Source organism: Carcharhinus amblyrhynchos, chromosome 4 (genome assembly GCF_965287045.1).
Source record: "Carcharhinus amblyrhynchos chromosome 4, sCarAmb.v2.hapA, whole genome shotgun sequence".
NCBI lineage: Eukaryota > Metazoa > Chordata > Chondrichthyes > Carcharhiniformes > Carcharhinidae > Carcharhinus > Carcharhinus amblyrhynchos.
In genome coordinates this window covers 13,120,144-13,140,009 of record NC_137327.1, presented here as the reverse complement: position 1 = coordinate 13,140,009, position 19,866 = coordinate 13,120,144, and the positions used below count along the sequence as shown (strand labels likewise).

At 45.6% G+C, this 19,866-nt stretch overlaps 1 protein-coding gene across 1 annotated transcript in view; it reads right to left on the bottom strand.

Moving 5' to 3' along the window:
* dusp22a (dual specificity phosphatase 22a) overlaps positions 1–19,866 on the bottom strand; it is a 114,727-nt gene that overhangs the window by 75,500 nt on the left and 19,361 nt on the right. The window contains exons 2-4 of the mRNA XM_080188071.1: positions 19,371–19,404; positions 15,930–16,012; positions 1,109–1,158 (exon numbers count right to left, since the gene is read on the bottom strand). Coding sequence (XP_080044197.1) covers positions 1,109–1,158; positions 15,930–16,012; positions 19,371–19,404 — 167 coding nt within the window. The remainder of the gene's footprint in view (positions 1–1,108; positions 1,159–15,929; positions 16,013–19,370; positions 19,405–19,866) is intronic.

Genomic DNA, 19,866 nt, shown 5'->3' with positions numbered 1-19,866 from the left:
ACTACAACAGAAAGTCTCAATTTATCCTTACAGAACTTAATGCCACAATTATCAAAATCAGCAACTAAAAATACTCTAGGAGAGGAATACATTTTCAAAAGGACAGCAAGGATTGTGCCAATGTTCATGCAGATAAAAGAATGAAATGGGTTCCTCAGTAAAGCCCGCTTGGAAGTTGGCACTGGGTGGCACGGTGGCACAGTGATAAGTACTGCTGTCTCACAGCGCCATGGACCTGGGTTCAATTCTGGCCTCGGGTCACTGTCTGTGTGGAGTTTGCACATTCTCCCCGTGTCTGCATGGGTTTCCTCTGCGTTTCACCCCCCCCCCCACCCCAGTCCAAGGATGTGTGGGTTAGGTTGATTGGCCATGCTAAATTGACTCTAGTGTGACTAGTAGGGTAAATATATGGGATCAAGGGATAGGGCCTGAGTGGTACCGCAGTCAGTGCAGATTTAAGAACATAAGAAATAGGAGCAGGAGTAGGCCATCTAGCCCTTCGAGCCTGCCCCGCCATTCAATAAGATCGTGGCTGATCTGAAGTGGCTCAGTTCCACTTTCCCGCTTTCTCCCCATAACCCTTAATTCCCTTGCCTACCAAAAACCTATCTACCCGTGTCTTAAATATATTTAGCGAGGTAGCCTCCACCACTTCAACGGGCAGAGAATTCCAGAGATTCACCACCCTTTGAGTGAAGAAGTTCCTCCTCAACTCCGTTCTAAACCGCCCCCCCTCCTTATCTTGAGGCTGTGCCCTCTAGTCCTGCTGTCCTTTCTGAGTGGGAAGAATCTCTCCACCTCTACCATATCCATCCCCTTCATTATCTTATATGTCTCTATTAGATCCCCCCTCATCCTTCTAAACTCCAACGAGTACAGGCCCAGTCTATTTAGTCTCTCTTCATAGTCCAACCCCCTCAACTCCGGTATCAGCCTAGTGAACCCCCTCTGCACTCCCTCCAAGGCCAAAATATCCTTGCGCAAGTGCGGCGACCAAAACTGCACACAGTACTCCAACCACTCCAGATTTGATGGGCCCAATGGCCTCCTTCTGCATTGTGGGATTCTATGATTCTCTAATTCATTCCAGCTTTAAGTCAATACTTACAGATTCTGACTAGAAGAATCAGCTGCAGCGATACAAAGATATGTCATGTCCTGCCAAAGAAAAAGAAGCACAATGTCAATGAGACAAAACAAGAGTGTAACTTCTCTGCCTTCTATCCTTTTCATGCATGGATTGAGGCGGTGGCAGTGATGTAATTTTATATTAACCCACCTGTATGTGGGGGTGGGGGGATACTTAGACTATGTTGAATGGTGGTGCATTTACTCTCTATATTACTTGTGTTACTCTCCTTTGATTTCAATAGTAAGGACAGATGGGGGGAGGGGGGTTTTATCCGTTCATGGCTAGGCCAGCATTTATTGCCCATCCCTAGTTGTCTTTGAACTGAGTGTCTTGCTAGGCCAATTCAGAGGGCAGTTGAGAGTCAACCCCATTGCTGTGGCTCTGGGGTCACATGTAGGCCAGACCAGGTAAGGATGGCAGATTTCCTTCTCTAAGGGACATTAGGGAACCAGATGGATTTTTCCGACAATCAACAATGGTTTCATGGTCATCAGTAGATTCTTAATTCCAGATCTATTTTATTGAATTCAAATTCCACCATCTACCGTGGCAGGATTTGAACCCGGGTCCCCAGGGCATTAGTTGAGTTTCTGGATTAATAGTCTAACGTTCATACCACTAGGCCATCGCCTCCCTTGAAAAATTGATTTCCCAATGGGCAGGTTAGGCTAAACATTTGACATGCAGTCAGGTAAAGAGTGCATTGGCCAGCTTATGCACAGTAAACTTTGTCCTGGATGGTGTCGAGCTTCTTGAGTGTTGGAGCTGCATTCATCCAGGCAAGTGGGGAGTATTCCATCACACTCCTGACTTGTGCCTTGTCAATGGTGGACAGGCTTTGGGAGGTTAGGAGGTGAGTTACACGCCACAGTATTGCCAGCCTCTAATCTGTTCTTGTAGCCACTGTGCTTATGTGGCGAGTCCAGTTGAATTTCTGGTCAACGGTAATCTCAAGGATGTTGACAGTGGGGGAATTCAGTGACATCACTGAATGTCAAGGGGCAGTGGTTAGAGTGTTTCTTATTGGTGATGGTCATTGCCTGGCATTTGCGTGGCACGAATGTTATTTGCCACTTGTCAGCCCAACCCTGGATATTGTCCAGATCTTGTTGCATTTCTCCTTTAATTTACACTTTCTAATTTTCCATGTAACAGTTCCCTCCTTCCCCAGTGCCAATGTCCCTCAATTTCAAACCCGTTTCTCCCACACCAACCTTTTATCCACACATTTACCTCTCTAATCTTGTTGACCCCGTGCCAATCAGCTTGTGGCTCACGTTGTAATCCGGAGATTATTACCTTTTAGGTTCTGTGTTTTTTTATCCCCTGGATGCTCACATTCCCTGGGCAGAACCTCCACCCTGAGTTCAGCTAAACTGTTGGGTCTTTACTCTCCTTCTCCAAGTTCCTCTGCAGCCCAGATGTGATAGCCCGAATCCTGGCACAAGGAAGGCAACACAATTTACAGGAATCTCGATCCTGGTCACAGAGAACACTGCCTGTGCCTCTGGCTATAAGATCTCTGATTACGACTACATTTCCCTTCTCCCTCCCCGCTTGAATGGCTCCCTGTACTTCAGTGCTGTGGTTAGTTAGCTCATCCTCCCTAAAGCCCCACTCTCGTCCACACAGGCAGCAAGAATCTCAAACCTGTTGGAAGGATAAGAGGCGAGGCTCCTGCAACCCTACTTTATGGATCCATCTACCTGCCTCACTCACAGTCACACCCTCCTGTCCCTGACCACTGGCCACATTAAAGGTAGTTAATCTAAGGGGTGTGACTGTCTCCTGAAACACAGCGCCCAGGTACCTCTCCCCCTCCCTGATGTGTCACAGGGTTTGAAGCTCAGACTCCAACTCATTAAATTTGAGGCAGAGTTCCTCGAGCAACCAATACTTATTTTGTTTTTCAAACTCTGCTCGCTGCCTCAGTACAACGTGTCTCTCACAGATCCTCCTGTAAATATTGTGTCCCTCACAGGCCCGGCTGTCTCTGCTCCCAAGAAGGAAAGTAAAGGCCCAAAGCCTGACTGTCTTTACTCTCTCCTCTGTACAGTGTGTCCCTCACAGGTCCAGCTGTTTCCTCTCCCGAGAAGGTAAGTGAAGGCCCCAAGCCTGACTCTCTCCTTATCTTCTCCTCTGTAAGGTGTGTCCCTCGCAGGTCCAGCTGTCTCAGTTCTCAAGAAGGTAAGTGAAGGGCCCAAGCCTGGCTCTCTTGTTACCTTATCTATAAAGTGTGCCCCTCGCAGGGTCGAATGTCTCCACTTCCGGGAACGTATTTGCTTCGTTCTCAGTCCATTATCGTTTTTTTTTGGAGGAGTTAGACTGCCAGTCCTGATGTCTGCTCAGGTTACACAGATGCCTCGTTGCCCTCACCATGCTCACATTTTATCAGCTTTGAGCAAATTACAGGCAAGTGATTTCCCAGTCAAAGGTTGAGAGGGAATGTCTAACCAGTGACACCTACGTCAAGATGGCCCATTCTCATAATATTCCAGCCATCACAATGAATATTGTGCATTAGGCAATCAGTACATTGTATATTACTGGACTGGGCAAAACAGAGACACTCCCCCTTTTGAAATAATGAAACTCAGCTAATGTTCTGGGGACCCAGGTTCTAATCCCACCACGTCAGATGGTGGAATTTGAATTCAATAAAAAAAATCTGGAATTAAGAATCTACCGATGACCGCAAAACCATTGTCGATTGTCGGAAAAACACATCTGGTTCATTAACGTCCTTAAGGGAAGAAAATCTGCCATCCTTATTTTGTCTGGCTTACATGTGACTCCAGAGCCACAGATGACTATCAACTGCCCTCTGAAATAGCCCAGCAAGCCCCTCAGCTCAAGGGCAACTAGGAATGGGCAATAAATGCTGGCCAGCCAGCGACGCCCATGTCCCATGAATGAATAAAAAGGAAGCTAGGAGGAGCCTTGTGTGGAACACAATCATAAAATGGACCCATTTGTGTGAATGATGTGTTTCTGTAAGATGCTACGTAATTCCTCTCTTTGTATCTTCCAATTCTGTGCAACAAGGTGGGAGATCAACTCTCAAGTTATTTAAGTGCTTTTCGTGCTAATATAGTCAACATGATGTGATTATCTCACTTCTCACTACTCTTTCCCAGTTCATCTACGGAACTATGCGAGTTGAAATGACAGAATGGCCTTCTTCCGGTGACAGACTAAGCTGCTGAGTAGTATGCCTCTGTGGGATGTTGCCCTGGCAACTAGTAAGCAAAGTTCACTGAGTGATTTAGAGGAACATCCTGTTCTTGATGTTATGCGGAGCTTTGTCACCAGAAATGACCTCCAACATGCCTCCTGGGTGACTGAAGTCTATTTCCATAAACTCCAAGCAATTATGTAACTATAGCAATAATACAAACGGACAGCAAAGACTATTAGAAAATCTATTAGAAATCTAATAAAAATATGAAATCCTGACATGAGATAACGACAATATTTCCTGGATGTAACTATCATTAAGGCAATGGCAGGCTGTTACTTATAAGTCAGTGGAGAGATAGTGCTCTGTTATAAAACAGTACACACTTAAAGTCAATTACTCAGACTGAAGATCAAGCATTTGGGACGGCACAGTAGCACAATGGTTAGCACTGCTGCTTTGCAGCTCCAGGGACCTGGGTTCGATTCCCGGCTTGGGTCACTGTCTGTGTGGAGTTTGCACATTCTCCTTGTGTCTGCGTGGGTTTCCTCCGGGTGCTCCGGTTTCCTCCCACAGTCCAAAAGATGTGCGGGTCAGGTTGATTGGCCACGCTAAAAATTGCACCTTGGTTTGTGAGATGTGTAGATTAGCAGGTAAATATGTAGGCACATGGGGTACGGCCTGGGTGGGATTGTGATCGGTGCAGACACAGTGGGCCGAATGGCCTCTTTCTGCACTGTAGGATTTCATGTTTTTCTTCATTCATTCATTCATGGGACATGGGCGTTGCTGGCTGGGCAGATTCATTGCCTATCCCCAGTTGTACTTGAACTGAGTGGCTTGCTAGGCCATTTCAGAGGGCATTTACAAGTCAACCACATTGCTGTGGCTCTGGAGTCACAGGTAGGCCAGACCAGATGAGAACGGTAGTGAACCAGATGGGTTTTTCCAACAGTTTCAATGATTTCATCAGTAGATTTTTAATTCCAGATATTTTTTAATCGGTGCTAAATTTAGTCTGAGAATGATGCTAGGAAGTACCTTAGTATGAGTTACTGTGTTAAAGGTGCTATATAAATGTAAGTCATGTTGATCTCCTTCTAGATTAGAGGCATATTGTTGTTGTTGGCGGCTAATAATGCCAATAATTTACGTACCAGAGTGGACAAGGAAGGCCAGCAGCCTTCCCAGCTTCCAGACCTGACAACTCCCAGCTGCAGGGCACTGATTACTAACCAGAGGTAGACACCCTGCTTATTGTACCCACCCTGATTCTGCAGCAGCTCAGATAATCAGACCAGACAACCCTTTCCGTTTGGTTTATCACCAGGGGAGTGTGTACTGGATGGGAGGGAGAGGCCACAACTGTAAATTCCCGTTCAATTATCTCTCCCTGTAATTAACCTTTACTGAGCCTCTTCAGAACAACAGCCAAAAGGCTTTGCGATAAGCTGTTGCCCTGTGCACTCTGAACTACCTTAAGCTCATAGTAACCTTGATATCAGAGGTTGTGACAGGGTAAATTACAGTTTGAACTTTCAAAGGTTTATCACTCCTCTGCAGAACCTGATTAAAAGCGGCTGCAAAGTAAAGATGACTTAACATGTATAATATGATGCACAGTGATCACTGCAACAAAGAGATTGTAGTATCAGCTCAGTTGGCTTATGGTGCAAAGCAACGCCAACACCATGGATGGCACAGTGGTTAGCACTGCTGTCTCACAGCGCCAGGGACCTGGGTTTGATTCCCGGCTTGGGTCACTGCCTGTGTTGAGTCTGCACATTCTCCCCATGTCTGCGTGGGTTTCCCCCAGGTGCTCTAGTTTCCTCCTATAGTCCAAAATATGAGCTGGTTAGGTGCATTGGCCATGCTAAATTCTCTCTCCGTGTACCTGAACAGGCGCCAGAGTGTGGCGATGAGGAGATTTTCACAGTAACTTCATTGCAGTGTTAATGTAAGCCTACTTGTGACACTAATAAATACACTAAACTAAACGTCAATTGCTGTACTGGCTGAAGAACCCGCCTTCTCAACCTTGCGCCTTGCCTGAGGTGAGCTGATCCTCAGGTTAAATCGCAGCCTTAAGATCATCTGGGACGGTGGTGACTTTATCTTACTGCAACTTAATGTTGCAAAGATCATCAACTGAGGTTCGACAGGGCTTCTACTTTTCAGGAAGTTTGATTCCCTCACTCTTCTGAATTCCAATGAATATAATCCTGACCAACTAGAGTGAGTGTACATTAATCCAGGATTAACACAAATTTAAACACTTCCTTCCTGATGTCAAAAACAAAAGCCACGCATATCATTTTATTTATTGATAGGTTGCGGGGTTAGAGGGTGGGAAGTGGTTAATGTGAAGCATAAACACCAGCATGGGCCTGTTGGGCTGAATGGCCTATTCTTGTGCCTTGTAACTTTGCAATAGATTTAATTGAGGGGCTACTTTGTAAACTGACAACAACAACTTCCAAATTCTATGTAGCACCTTTAAACATAGCAAAATATCCCAGGGAGCTTCATGGAAGCATTATTACAGTGATCCCTTTGACCAGGGTCATTCAAATGGTCAGTACAGGCAGCAGATAAATGTCCGTGATGTGTGCTGCTGATCCTGTGATCCTCAAAGCTTTGACAAAGAGTCATCTGGACTCAAAACGTCAGCTCATTTCTCTCCTCACTGATGCTACCAAACCTACTCAGACTTTCCAGCATTTTCTCTTTTGGGTTCAGATTCCAGCATCCACAGTAATTTGCTTTTATGCTGAGCAGTGTTGCTGAATATCCACTAACACGTCCCAGGCCTTTCCTCCCCAAACTGCTGCTACATTTTAAAAAAAAATTCCACTTCAATTTGTCACATTGCGCAGGGATACTCCATTCAAAACAGTAGTGGTTAGCACTGCTGCCTCACAGCGCCAGGGACCCAGGTTCGAATCCCAGCTCAGGTCATTGTCTGTGTGGAGTCTGCACATTCTCCTCATGACTGCATGGGTTTCCTCCGGGCGCTCCAGTTTCCTCCCACAGTCCAAAGATGTGCTAGTTAGGTGCACTGGCCGTGCAAAATTCTCCCTCAGTGTACCCAAACAGATGCCAGAGTGTGGTAATTAAGGGATTTTCACAGTAAATTCATTGCAGTGTTAATGTAAGCCTACATGTGACTAATAAATAAACTTTAAAATAATAATAATATTCAGTGAATATTTGCAGCTTCGCTGAGGAAACATCTCTGAATCACACGAGGCCTTAAGAGAGGGCACACGCTCGGGGAAGGGACTGTAAATATGCTGGGTGCAGCTTTAGTGACAAACGTGGATCTGCTGATTGACTCAAAACTCTGCTCAAATGCTTTGTACTACTGCCCTCTGGTGTGTTCCTGCTACAATATACAGGCTGTGGTTATATAAAACAACTTGTTGTTTGACTAAATCTACATGAGGCTGCTTCATTGGAAATAATGCTTTGTCAAATGTAAGTGATAATTTCATTCATAGGCAGATGATTATATCCCTGTACCCCACGATTCAGGAAGTGAAAAGCCAAAAGCTGTTGACCTCTTTACCCTTTATGTAAATCATTATGGGGAAAATTTGGAAAAGATACTGTGGGATCCATCAGTGTCAACGGAATATTGAGATTATATCTCACCAAGGAAAAGCATGCACATAGAACATAGAACATTACAGCGCGGAACAGGCCCTTCGGCCCACAATGTTGCGCCGACCAGTCTTATTTTTAAAAAAAAACATTGACCCACTAATCTAAACCAATCCCTTTTCGTCCATAAACCTATCCACCAATCTCTTAAACGCCCCCAAACTAGGCGCATTTACAACTGCAGCAGGCAGGGCATTCCAGTCCCTCACCACCCTCTGGGTAAAGAACCTGCCCCTGACATCCGTCCTATAACTACCCCCCCTTAATTTAAAGCCATGCCCCCTCGTGCTAGCTTTCTCCATCCGAGGAAACAGGCTATCACCATCCACCCTATCTAAACCTCTAATCATCTTATATGTTTCTATAAGATCCCCTCTTAGCCGCCTTCTTTCCAGTGAAAACAACCCCAAATCCCTCAGTCTCTCCTCATAGGACCTCCCCTGCATACCAGGCAACATCCTAGTAAACCTCCTCTGCATGTACCACCACGACAGTGTATTCACATGCCACCTTAGTACAGTGGGCTTAGATACCAATAAGACATGATGCCAGCAGAGAAACATGGAAACTAGAAGCAGGAGTAGACCATTCAGCCCTTCAAGCCACTCTGCCATTTATTTTGATCATGGTTGATCACCAAATTCAATATCCCGATCCCTCCTTCCCTCATATCCCATGATCCCTTGAGCCCCAAGAGCTATATCTAATTTCTTCTTGAAAATCACACAACTTTTTGGCCTCAGCTACTTTCTGTGGTAGCAAATTCCACACATTCACCACCCTCTGGGTAAAGAAATTTCCCCTCGCCTCAGTTCTAAAAGGTTTACCTCTTCCGCTCAAACTATGACCCCTAGTTCTGGACCTCCCCCACCACTGGGAACATTGAGGGCGATTCTCCCAAAAAAGTTCTAAATGCGGACTCGCGGGCAGGTTGGTGTAAATCACAATAGTTTTTCCAATGGGAGTTCACACTCGAATCTCCCACACACTGTGCAATGCAGAGGTCACAATCGTGAATATCATTAAAAGGTTGGTGGGGGTGGGCGGAGGGGGTCTTATTCACGCTGGAGCCTGACAGTTCTGGGCTTCTGCACACGCGCAGTGGGCCTGAACTGTCAGCCTGCAGTTTGCTGGCCAGCTCAAATCGCCTGGGATCCCCACAGTGCTGCCCCCCCAACCCACCACAGCCCGATCGCAGCCACCATGACCATTCCAGGGCCAGCTCGACCAGCCTCCCTCCCATCCCAGAGCACCTGATCTCCAGCCTCTGCTCTGCCCCCCACAAGCAGTGTCAATTCCCCCACCCTTTCCCCACCAGGCAGACCCCCCTTCCCCCAGCTAACCACCATCCTTCTCCCAGGCCATCCTGACCACTGGCCTCCCTCCAGTCCCAACCAATCCCCATGCAGAGTGACAGCAGGACACCTCACCCCCACCGATTGCCCCTGGGCCCCACCCTTAGACCCCGCCCCTAGGTGTATAGCACCAAGGTGCTCCCCGGGCATGGGCACTTTGCCCCCTTAGTCAATGCCAGTGGGCACAGGCTGGCACTGCCAGGGTGTCCATATAAGAAGTCTCACAACACCAGGTTAACGTCTAACAGGTTTATTTGGTAGCAAAAGCCACTAGCTTTTGGAGCGCTGCCCCTTCATCAGGTAAATGGGAGTTCTGTTCACAAACAGGGCATATAAAGACACAAACTCAATTTACAAAATTATGTTTGGAATGTGAGTCTTTACAGGTAATCAAGTCTTAAAAGGTACAGACGACGTGGGTGGAGAGAGAGTTCAGCATAGGTTAAAGAGATGTGTATTGTCTCCAGACAGTACAGTTAATGAGATTTTGCAAGCCCAGGCAAGTCGTGGGGGTTACTGATAGCGTGACATGAACCCGAGATCCCAGTTGAGGCCATCCTCATGTGTGTGGAACTTGGCTATCAGTCTCTGCACAGCGAACGCTTACCCAAAGATCAGAGGCCGAATGTCCGTGACCACTGAAGTGTTCCCCAACAGGAGGAGAACAGTCTTGCCTGGTGATTGTCGAGCAGTGTTCATTCATCCGTTGTTGTAGCGTCTGCACGCTCTCCCCAATGTACCATGCTTTGGGGCATCTTTTCCTGCAGCGTATGAGGTAGATCGCTTCCTGTTGGGAAACACCCTCAGTGGTCACGGGCATTCGGCCTCTAATCTTCGGGTAAGCATTCTCCAAGGCGACCTTCACGACACACGACAACGCAGAATCACTGAGCAGAGGCTGATAGCCAAGTTCCGCACACGAGGATGGCCTCAACCGGGATCTTGGGTTCATGTCACACTATCTGTAACTCCCATGACTTGCCTGGGCTTGCAAAATCTCACTAGCCGTCCTGTCTGGAGACAATACACATCTCTTTAACCTATGCTTAACTCTCTCTCCACCCACGTCATCTGTACCTTCAAGACTTGATTACCTGTAAAGACTCGCATTCCGACCATTACTTTGTAAATTGAGTTTGTGTCTTTCTATGCCCTGTTTGTGAACAGATCTCCCACTTACCTGACAAAAGGGCAGCGCTCCGAGAGTTAGCGGCTTTTGCTACCAAATAAACCTGTTGGACTTCTAACTGTGTTTACCCCAGTCCAAGGCTGGCATCTCTACAGGGTGCCCATGCCCAGGGGGCACCCCCCCCCCTGCTGCCTGACCCCCTGGGGGGCTGGTCTGAACCCTGCCACAGTGAAATTGTACTGGCGGGGTGGGAGATGCTAGGGGACCCAGAGACTTCAGTCTCGGGCCTGCTAATCACATTAAAATAAGATTACAAATAGATATAAATCACTAACTTCCTGTTCCCGCTGGCTTCCAGTGTGGTTCCAACTGCACCGGATATCCAGCGCTCAGGGATGTGCATGCAGTGGGAACGCATGCGCGAATTGGCCGACACGCAATTCTCCCGGCCTGCCACGCTTAAAGATTAGCACAGTGGAGTGGGAGAATCATTCTCATTCTTTCTGAATCTACCCCATCTAAACCTGTTCATAGATCATAGAACCCTACAGTGCAGAAAGTGGCCCTTTGGCCCATCGAGTCTGCACCAAACACAATCCCACCCGGGCCCTACCCCCATATCCCTGCATATTATACCCACTAATCCCTCTAAATTCTGCTACCCCAGACACTAAGGGGCAATTTGGTAGGAATGACTATAATGGTAGGAAGGACTATTACTTACGTGGCGAAAAACTGCAGCAGGCGACGGTGCAGAGGGACCTCGGGGTCTTTGTGCATGAGTCGCAAAAACCCAGCTTGCAGGTGCAGCAGGTGGTCAGGAAGGCGAATGGGATGCTGGCCTTCATAGCGAGGGGGATTGAATATAAAAGTAGGGAGGTCTTGCTGCAGCTGTATAGGGCATTGGTGAGGCCGCAGCTGGAGTACTGTGTGCAGTTTTGGGCGCCGCACCTGCGCAAAGATATTTTGGCCTTGGAGGGAGTGCAGAGGAGGTTTACTAGGCTGATACCGGAGTTGAGGGGGTTGAGCTATGAGGAGAGGCTGAATAAACTAGGCTTGTACTCGTTAGAGTTTAGAAGAATGAGGGGAGATCTCATTGAGACGTATAAGATGATGAATGGGATGGATAGGATAGAGGTGGAGAGACTCTTCCCGCTCAAAAAAGACAGTAGGACTAGGGGGCACAGCCTCAAGATAAAGGGGGGGGTGGTTTAGAACGGAGTTGAGGAGGAACTTCTTCACTCAAAGGGTGGTGAATCTCTGGAATTCTCTGCCAGTTGAAGTGGTGGAGGCTGCCTCGCTAAATATTTTTAAGACGCGGGTTGATGGGTTTTTGATAAGAGAGGGGATTAAGGGTTATGGGGAGAGGGCGGGAAAGTGGAACTGAGCCACGACAGATCAGCCACGATCTTATTGAATGGCGGGGCAGGCTCAAAGGGCTAGATGGCCTACTCCTGCTCCTATTTCTTATGTTCTTATGTAATTTCTTAGCATGGCCAATCAACCTAACCCGCACATCTTTGGACTGTGGGAGGAAACCGGAGTACCCGGAGGAAACCCACGCAGACACTAGGAGAATGTGCAAACTCCACACAGACAGTGACCTGAGTCGAGAATCGAACCCAGTGCCCTGGAGCTGTGAAACAGCAGTGCTAACCACGGTGCTACCCTGCTGCCCGTCAGAATTTATAAGTTTTTCATGAGATCCCCTCTCACTCTTCTAAACTCCAGTGAATATAGTCCTAACCGATTTAGTCTCTCCACATATGATGGACCTGCCATCCCAGGAATCAGCCTCAGAAACCTTTGCTGCACTCCCTTTGTAGCAAGGACATCCTTCCTCAAACTGCACCCAAACTCCAGGTGTGGCCTCACCAGCACCCGAACAGTTGCAGCAAATCATCCTTAAACTCAAATCCTCTCGCTATGCAGGCCAACATACCATTTGCCTTTTATACTGCCTGCTGTACCTGCCAACTTACTGATGTCAGAGAGATTTACAACATGGAAACAGGCCTTTTGGCCCAAGTTGTCCATGCTACCTTTTTTTTTTAAAACCCCTAAGCTAATCCTAACTGCTCGCATTTGGCCCATTTCCCTCTATACTCTTCTTACTCATGAACTGCCTAAATGCTTCCTAAAAGACAAAATTGTACCTGCCTCTTCTACTACCTCTGGCAGCTTGTTCCAGACACTCACCACCCTCTGTGTGAAAAAATTGCCCTTCTGGACACTTTTGTATCTCTCCCCTCTCACCTTAAACCTATACCCCTAGTTTTTGACTCCCCTACCTTTGGGAAAAAATATTGACTATCTACCTTATCTATGCCACTCATTATTTTATAGACCTCTATAAGATCACCTCTCTGCCTTCTATGCTCCAGAGAAAAAAGTCCCAGTCTACCCAGCCTCTCCTTATAACTCAAACCATCAAGTCCCAGTAGCATAGTAAGTCTTTTCTGCATTCTTTCCAGTTTAATAATATCCTTTCTATAATAGGGTGACCAGAACTATACACAGTACTCCAAGAGTAGCCTTACCAATGTCTTGTACAACTTCAACAATATATCCCAACTCCTGTATTCAATGTTCTGACTAATGAAACCAAGCATGCTGAATGCCTTCTTCACCACTCTATCCATCTGTGACTCCACTTTCAAGGAGCTATGAACATGTACCCCCTAGATCTCTTTGTTCTGTAACTCGCCCCAACATCCTACCATTAACTGAGTAAGTTCTGCCCCGGTTCAATCTACCAAAATGCATCACCTCACATTTATCTCAATTAAACTCCATCTGCCTTTCGTCAGCCCACTGGCCCAATTGATCAAGATCCCGTTGCAATCTGAGATAACTTTCTTCCCTATCCACTACGCCACCAATCTTGGTGTCATCTGCAAACTTACTAACCATGCCTCCTATATTCTCATCCAAATCATTAATATAAATGACAAATAATAGTGGGCCCAGCTCTGATTCATGAGGCACACAGCTGGTCACAGGCCTCCAGTTTGAAAAACAACCCTCTACAACCACCCTCTGTCTTCTGTAAAGAAGCCAATTTTGTATCCATTTAGTTACCTTATCCTGGATCCCGTGAGATTTAACCTGATGCAACAACCTGCCGTGCGGTACCTTCTCAAAGGCCTTGCTGCAGTGCGAGGACACTAAGGTCTCGCTGAGTATCCACCTCTCGGAATTTACACCCATTCAAGTAATAATCTGTCTTCCTATTATTGCTACCAAAGTGGATAACCACACATTTATCCATACTATTCTGCATCTATCATGCAAATGCCCACACACTCAGCCTGTCCAAATCACACTGAAGCATTTCGGCATCTTCCTCACAGCTCACCCTCCCACCCAACTTTATACCATCTCCAAATTTGGAGATAATAATTCCCCCTTCCAAATCATTAACATGTAATGTGAACAGCATGGCACAGTGTGTTCAGATACCAGCATGGCACAGTGTGTTCAGATAACAGCACCACACAGTGTGTTCAAATTCAGCACGGCATAGTGTGTTCAGATACTGGCATGGTACAGTGGGTTCAGATATCAGCACAGTGCAGTGTGTTCCGAAACCGGCGCGGCGCAGTGCGTTCCAGCTCCAGCCTGGCACAGTGTGTTCAAAAACTAGCACAGCACAGTGTGTTTGGATATACCCATGGCATTGAACACCAGCCAGTTTTCAATGGGGTTTTCCGTAGGATGCGCCCCTCGCCACTGGGAAACCCCACTATGGCAGGGTGTGCGTTGTCGGCTGGACAGGAAGATCCTGCCGGAATGTCCATCTGGAAGGTTTCGGCCTATAGCCTAGAACAGACTACACAAAGCCTGAACCTAAAACTCAGTGCCTATCTTACCCTTTTTAAGAACATCTACGTGGCAACTGAAATGCAATTACTTTTACGAACAGGCCCACAGACTCCACTAGCCCATCACTATTACTGACCCTAGCTCTAAAGCATAAATGATCTGCTAAACAGAGTACTTCAAATCAATCTGTTTTTCTTTTGTACCCACACGTGTCTTTATTTCAGCTTCTTGTGGTATCTCGAATATTCCATTGCTTATTGAAAAAAGAATCCAACCTGCTTTCCATTTATAAGTGATTACTTTAAAAGGACCCGTTCCAACTACAAAAAGTGAGGTTTGCCAACACGCACAATTTTTTTAACATTAGCCAAAGCAAGAAATTTGTCTACTTTGTTATCTTTTTAATAACTTTTTTGAGAAGTTATTGAACATAAGGGTTTTAATTTGTACACTTGGAATGGCATAAGCCCAAGTCTAACCACCGTCATTACTCATTAACCCGGGTGTTTTGTGCTAGTCTTGCATGTCGTTGTCGAAACTGCTTTTGAGAGTTTTGAGCTCAATAAACTCTCAAGACCAGGAGCTTACAAATTTTCATCCCCAATTCAAATATCTATTTTTAAACTGGAACATGTGACAGACACATAACACACATTTACTCTCTTTTTCAAAAGTGGTGTCAATAATGATTTCCCCTTCTTACGTACAAGATCTCAAGATGGCGCCAAAGTGAGGAGAGTTTTTGCAAGCTATGCCCAGCATACCTTCTAATTCTATCTTTTACTCTTGTTCTAGACTTCTAAAACTTTATTCTAACTCTCTAACAATGCTAATGAAGTTGTTCTTTCTCTACTCTCTAGCTATGACTGTAACACTACATCCTGCATTCTCTCATTTCCTTCTCAGTGAACAGTCTGTTTTGTATGTGTAGCACGCAAGAAGCAATACTTTTCACTGTATACCAATATACGTAACAATAATAAAACAAATCAAATCACAATACCATGCCTGAAAATCTGTGTCTGAAATTAAGAAGGACGCAAAGATAAAAAGGCTAAGAAGAGAAAGGGTAGGGAGAGACAGAGCAAGAAAGAGTTGGAGACAGAGAGGTGGGGGAAAGACTCAGTGAGAAAGAGAGGGAGAACAGGAGGGAGAGAGGCAGGAGAAAGAGATACGGGTGTGAGAGAAAGAGTGGGAGGGAGAGGCGAGAGAGAAAGGCAGAGGAACAAAAGCTAGAGAGAGAACACAGGAGAAAGAAAAATGGGAAAAGAAGTAGGCGATGAAGGAAGAGAAAGAGTGCTATACAGAGAGGTAGGGGAAAGAGGCAGGGGAGCAAGTAGATAAAAGAACAGGAGGGAGGTGAAAGATAGAGGGTGACAGGAGAATAAGAACAAAAGCTCATAAGAGACTGGGGAGAGAAGCAGAGGATGAGGAGAGAGGAAACGAAAGTAAGAGAAAAACACTATAATTTCATAATTCACTTCAAAGTATCAAGGTAAAACTTTGTCCACGATGGGCTGCACCCGTTTACTTCCAAAGATTACATTTTTCCAATGCGTACTTATGGTATCACCTTCCCATGAATGGCAGATAAGTACAATCGGACAAACATGACTGTTGCAATTCTTGCTGAGTTGCAACACTTACCTCAAGCACAGGCTTGGCATTGTGGCAAATGGACAAGACATGGGAGATCCCATTCTTTGCCAGGTTGTCTTTGTCCTGGGAGTCTGTGCAGGACAGTAAATACAAAAACCATAGTCACAGTCACTTAGCACAAAGAATAAGGGTGAATTACAACCTGGCAAACCTATTTCTACGTAACTGTGGGATGTGACTAGCAATTAGTATAAGTCTCACCCTGGGTTATTTCAACATAGCACACATAGTTCTAACAATTTGTGGAAACTTTACTGAAAAGTTGGCTCATTTTACAGTGTAGGTAACGAGGCAAGATCACCTCCGATTACAAAAAAAAACAGACTTTGCAAATCACAAAAATAGAACAGAAAATGCTGGAAATACACAGCACATTGATGACCTTTGGAACAAAGATATCAGTTCTGGGTGGGCCCTTTTGTCGGAATGATTATAATGAAGTGTCCCACCTAATCGGTGTCAGAGGACAATGGGGTTGTAGACAAGTCTTCCTGTTCCTCTTTGTGCAAAGTGTTCCAAAATTAAATCGCAGCAAGCAGGGATTCCCATTCCCTTGAGCGTTTATGCAGAAGGCAAAAGCACTGTTTGTTCCAGGCTGAGCCTTGAGCTGACTGATTGCAGAGCTCCAATTCAATCTTCATTTGCGGAATGAGAACAGCAAGACATTCTCAGGGTGCTGGCGTCTATCCACACAGCAACCCTGAGCATCAATCTCCGCACACTGCATCTTCAACTCCCTGCAAAGCAGATGCAGCAAGAATAACTTCCCTTCCCTTCATTTCTTAAAATTTAAAATTTGCTTATTAGTGACAAGTAGGCTTACATTGACACTGAAATGAAGTTAGTGTGAAAATCCCTTAGTCACCATATTCCAGCACTTGTTCGGCTACGCTGAGGGTCAACTTAGCATGGCCAGTGCACCTCACCAGCACATCTTTGGGCTACGGGAGGAAACCCATGCAGACATGGAGGGGGGGGGGAAACACGCAAACCCCACACAAGCTGCCACTCCTGTCTTGGAGCTACTGACTCTTGCTGGGGTTCAGCCCTATGGGCATCAACCACCCTCTGAAGTGCCTCTCCCAATATTCACCAATGGACCTATTGAACCACAGGAGCCAACGCAGCAGAGCCCACTCTTTCCTCACCTGCCCACTCTTGGGTGTATGAGCTCTTCAACAGCCATCAGATCAATGACAGGACCAAGAAACAGGGAGATGGCACAGTGCCACAGTGGTTAGCACTGCTACCTCACAGTGCAAGGGACCCAGATTCAATTCCGGCCATGAGTGACTGTGGGAAATTTGTACGTTCTCCCCATGCCTGCGTTGGTTTCCTCCCACAGCCCATGCTAAATTGCCCCTTAGTATCCCAAGATGTGTAGGTTCTAAGGCCAGAGACAAAACCCAAACAATTTTGATAAATTTTCCTTCATTGGACATTGAAAACAAAAGTAATGGATGCAATTAAATATAGTTTTGTATTAAGAGATGATCCAACTGAAATAGTAAAAATTATTGAAAAGGATAGAGAGAAAGAGAGAGAGAGAAACTATTTCCTACGGTGGGGGAGTTCAGAACAAGCATGCACAATGTTAAAATTCGAGCTTATCCATTAAGGAGAGATTTTTATGTTGAGGGTAATTGGAAATCTGGAACTTTCTCCTCCAAAAGCTGAGAGTCAAATTCATAATTTCAAAACTGAGCTTCACAGATTTTCATTAGGTCAGAGGTTCATGGGATACGGAACCAAAGGAGGTAAATGGAATTGAGTTTAAAAAAAATAGCCACAATCTAGCTGAATGAAAGTCGCCATGATGTGTAGATACCAGCATTAGACTGGGGTGGGCACAGTAAGAAGTCTCACAACATCGGTGGCACAGTGGTTAGCATTGCTGTCTCACAGCGCCAGGGACCTGGGTTCGATTCCCAGCTTGAGTTGCGGTCTGTATGGAGTTTGTACGTCCTCCCTATGTCTGCATGGATTTCCTCCAGGTGCTCTGGTTTCCTCTCACAGTCTGAAAGACATGCTGGTGAGGTGTGTTGTCCTGAACAGGTGCTGGAGTTTATGACAATTTCACAGTAACTTCATTGCGGTGTTAATGTAAGTCTTACTTGTGACTAACAAATAAACTTTAAAAGAAACTTTAAACCAATTTAAAGTCCAACAGGTTTATTTGGAATCACGAGCTTTCGGAATGCTGCATCTTCATCAGGTGAGTGGACCCACACCCAAAGTGTCTCCTGAGAAAGGAACAGTGCTCCAAAAGCTTGTAATTCCAAATAAACCTGTTAGAATTTAACCTGGTGTTGTGAGACTTCTGACTGAACAAAGGAAAGGGTTCGAGGGGCTGAATGGCCTATTCTTGTTGTGGTGGACGCATTAATAGAGGGACAGCAAACAGAAGCAAAGAAAAGTAAGGCACGGTGAAAAAGGGCTGGGCTCTGTTTAACATCCTGTTGTTTAATGCTGTCAGTTGCACAATAACCCTAAATATACACACAGGAAGTACTGAAAATTTCACAGAGTAAATAGTAAACTTACAAGGTGAAATATAGCTAAGGATGGAGCCTCTGCCATTTGTTTACACTGATATTTCTTCCCAACACAATTATTGTTTGGACCTGGATTTCTTTCTGAGATCACCCACAAGAGGAAATGAATCCAGTAGCCACTATTTATCAATGAAATGTGGGAGGTGACAAGGACTGATTCCAAACTGGATGCTGCAACCAATTAAAACCTGTTCGCTGTGAGCCTGGTGTCAGATTAGTAGCATGGTGATTATGTTCTTGGACAAATGTTAAGGGGTGGAATTTTATCCCCCCAACCCCTTTCTGCTCCTCCAGGTTAGAACGGTCACTGAGAGTAGGGGAAGAGATTAAAAGTTTCGTACACAACAGGTTGTTGCAAAGTGAGATGCTCTGCCACTAAGTTTATTTATTAGTCAGAAATAGGCTTACATTAACACTTCAATGAAGTTACACGAGTCGCCACACTCTGGCGTCTGTTTGGGTACACTGAGGGAGAATTCGGCATGGCCGATGCACCTAACCAGCAAGTCTTTCGCACTGCAGAAGGAAATGCACTTTGCCACTGTGCCTTCATCTTGGGTCAGACTGTGCAACTACTCAAAGCAGAGAAAGATACAAAGCTTTTGGGAGACTGCTGGGCAGTAATATTAGTTTTGGATTGGTTTTTAGCAGGCTCAGGCATGATGGGCTGAATGGGCTCAATCTGTGCTGTAAGTTTCTACATCAGACAGGAAGTTCTATTGTCTGCTCTAGGCACTGACAATTGCATTTTATTGCAGGAAATGGCTTTATTCAAATGCTGGGCTGAAGAATTTCATGAGACATTAATACCGTTTCAATCCATAGCAATCTTGATAACAGGCCTATCTATTTAAGAAATGATGACCACACTTACCTCTAATATTTCCAAGGTAGAGGCCATCTAAAACCTGGAAAGAGAATAAGATTGCTTTATTAAATCAAGGATACATTTTCTTAACCCTAGCCCCACAACTAACAGTGAGTTCAATGACACCAGTAAATTAATTAATCAGTGAGTTCAACTTCTGCACTGAATGGCAAGTGTGACTCCCTGAAGAATGGGTTTGATATACTACATGGTGTGGTGCTCAGTCATACTGCTTAGACTGTGCCACTAGCTTTGAAACCCGGTTTGCACTTTGCTAATGAACCCCAGATGAGATGGTGCTGCACCCATCTATCTCCCTTACCCTGCTGTAAATTAGAAACATAACACAGCTCTGAAGGATGTACCACGACACAGAGGGGACTAACAAAAAAAATCAAAGGATCATCCTTTGCCATTTCTGTCAATTCCAGCATGACACCACCATAAAACGACTTCACTTTACCTCACCCTCCAGTCAGTATTCTACAGGGACCCCTCTCTG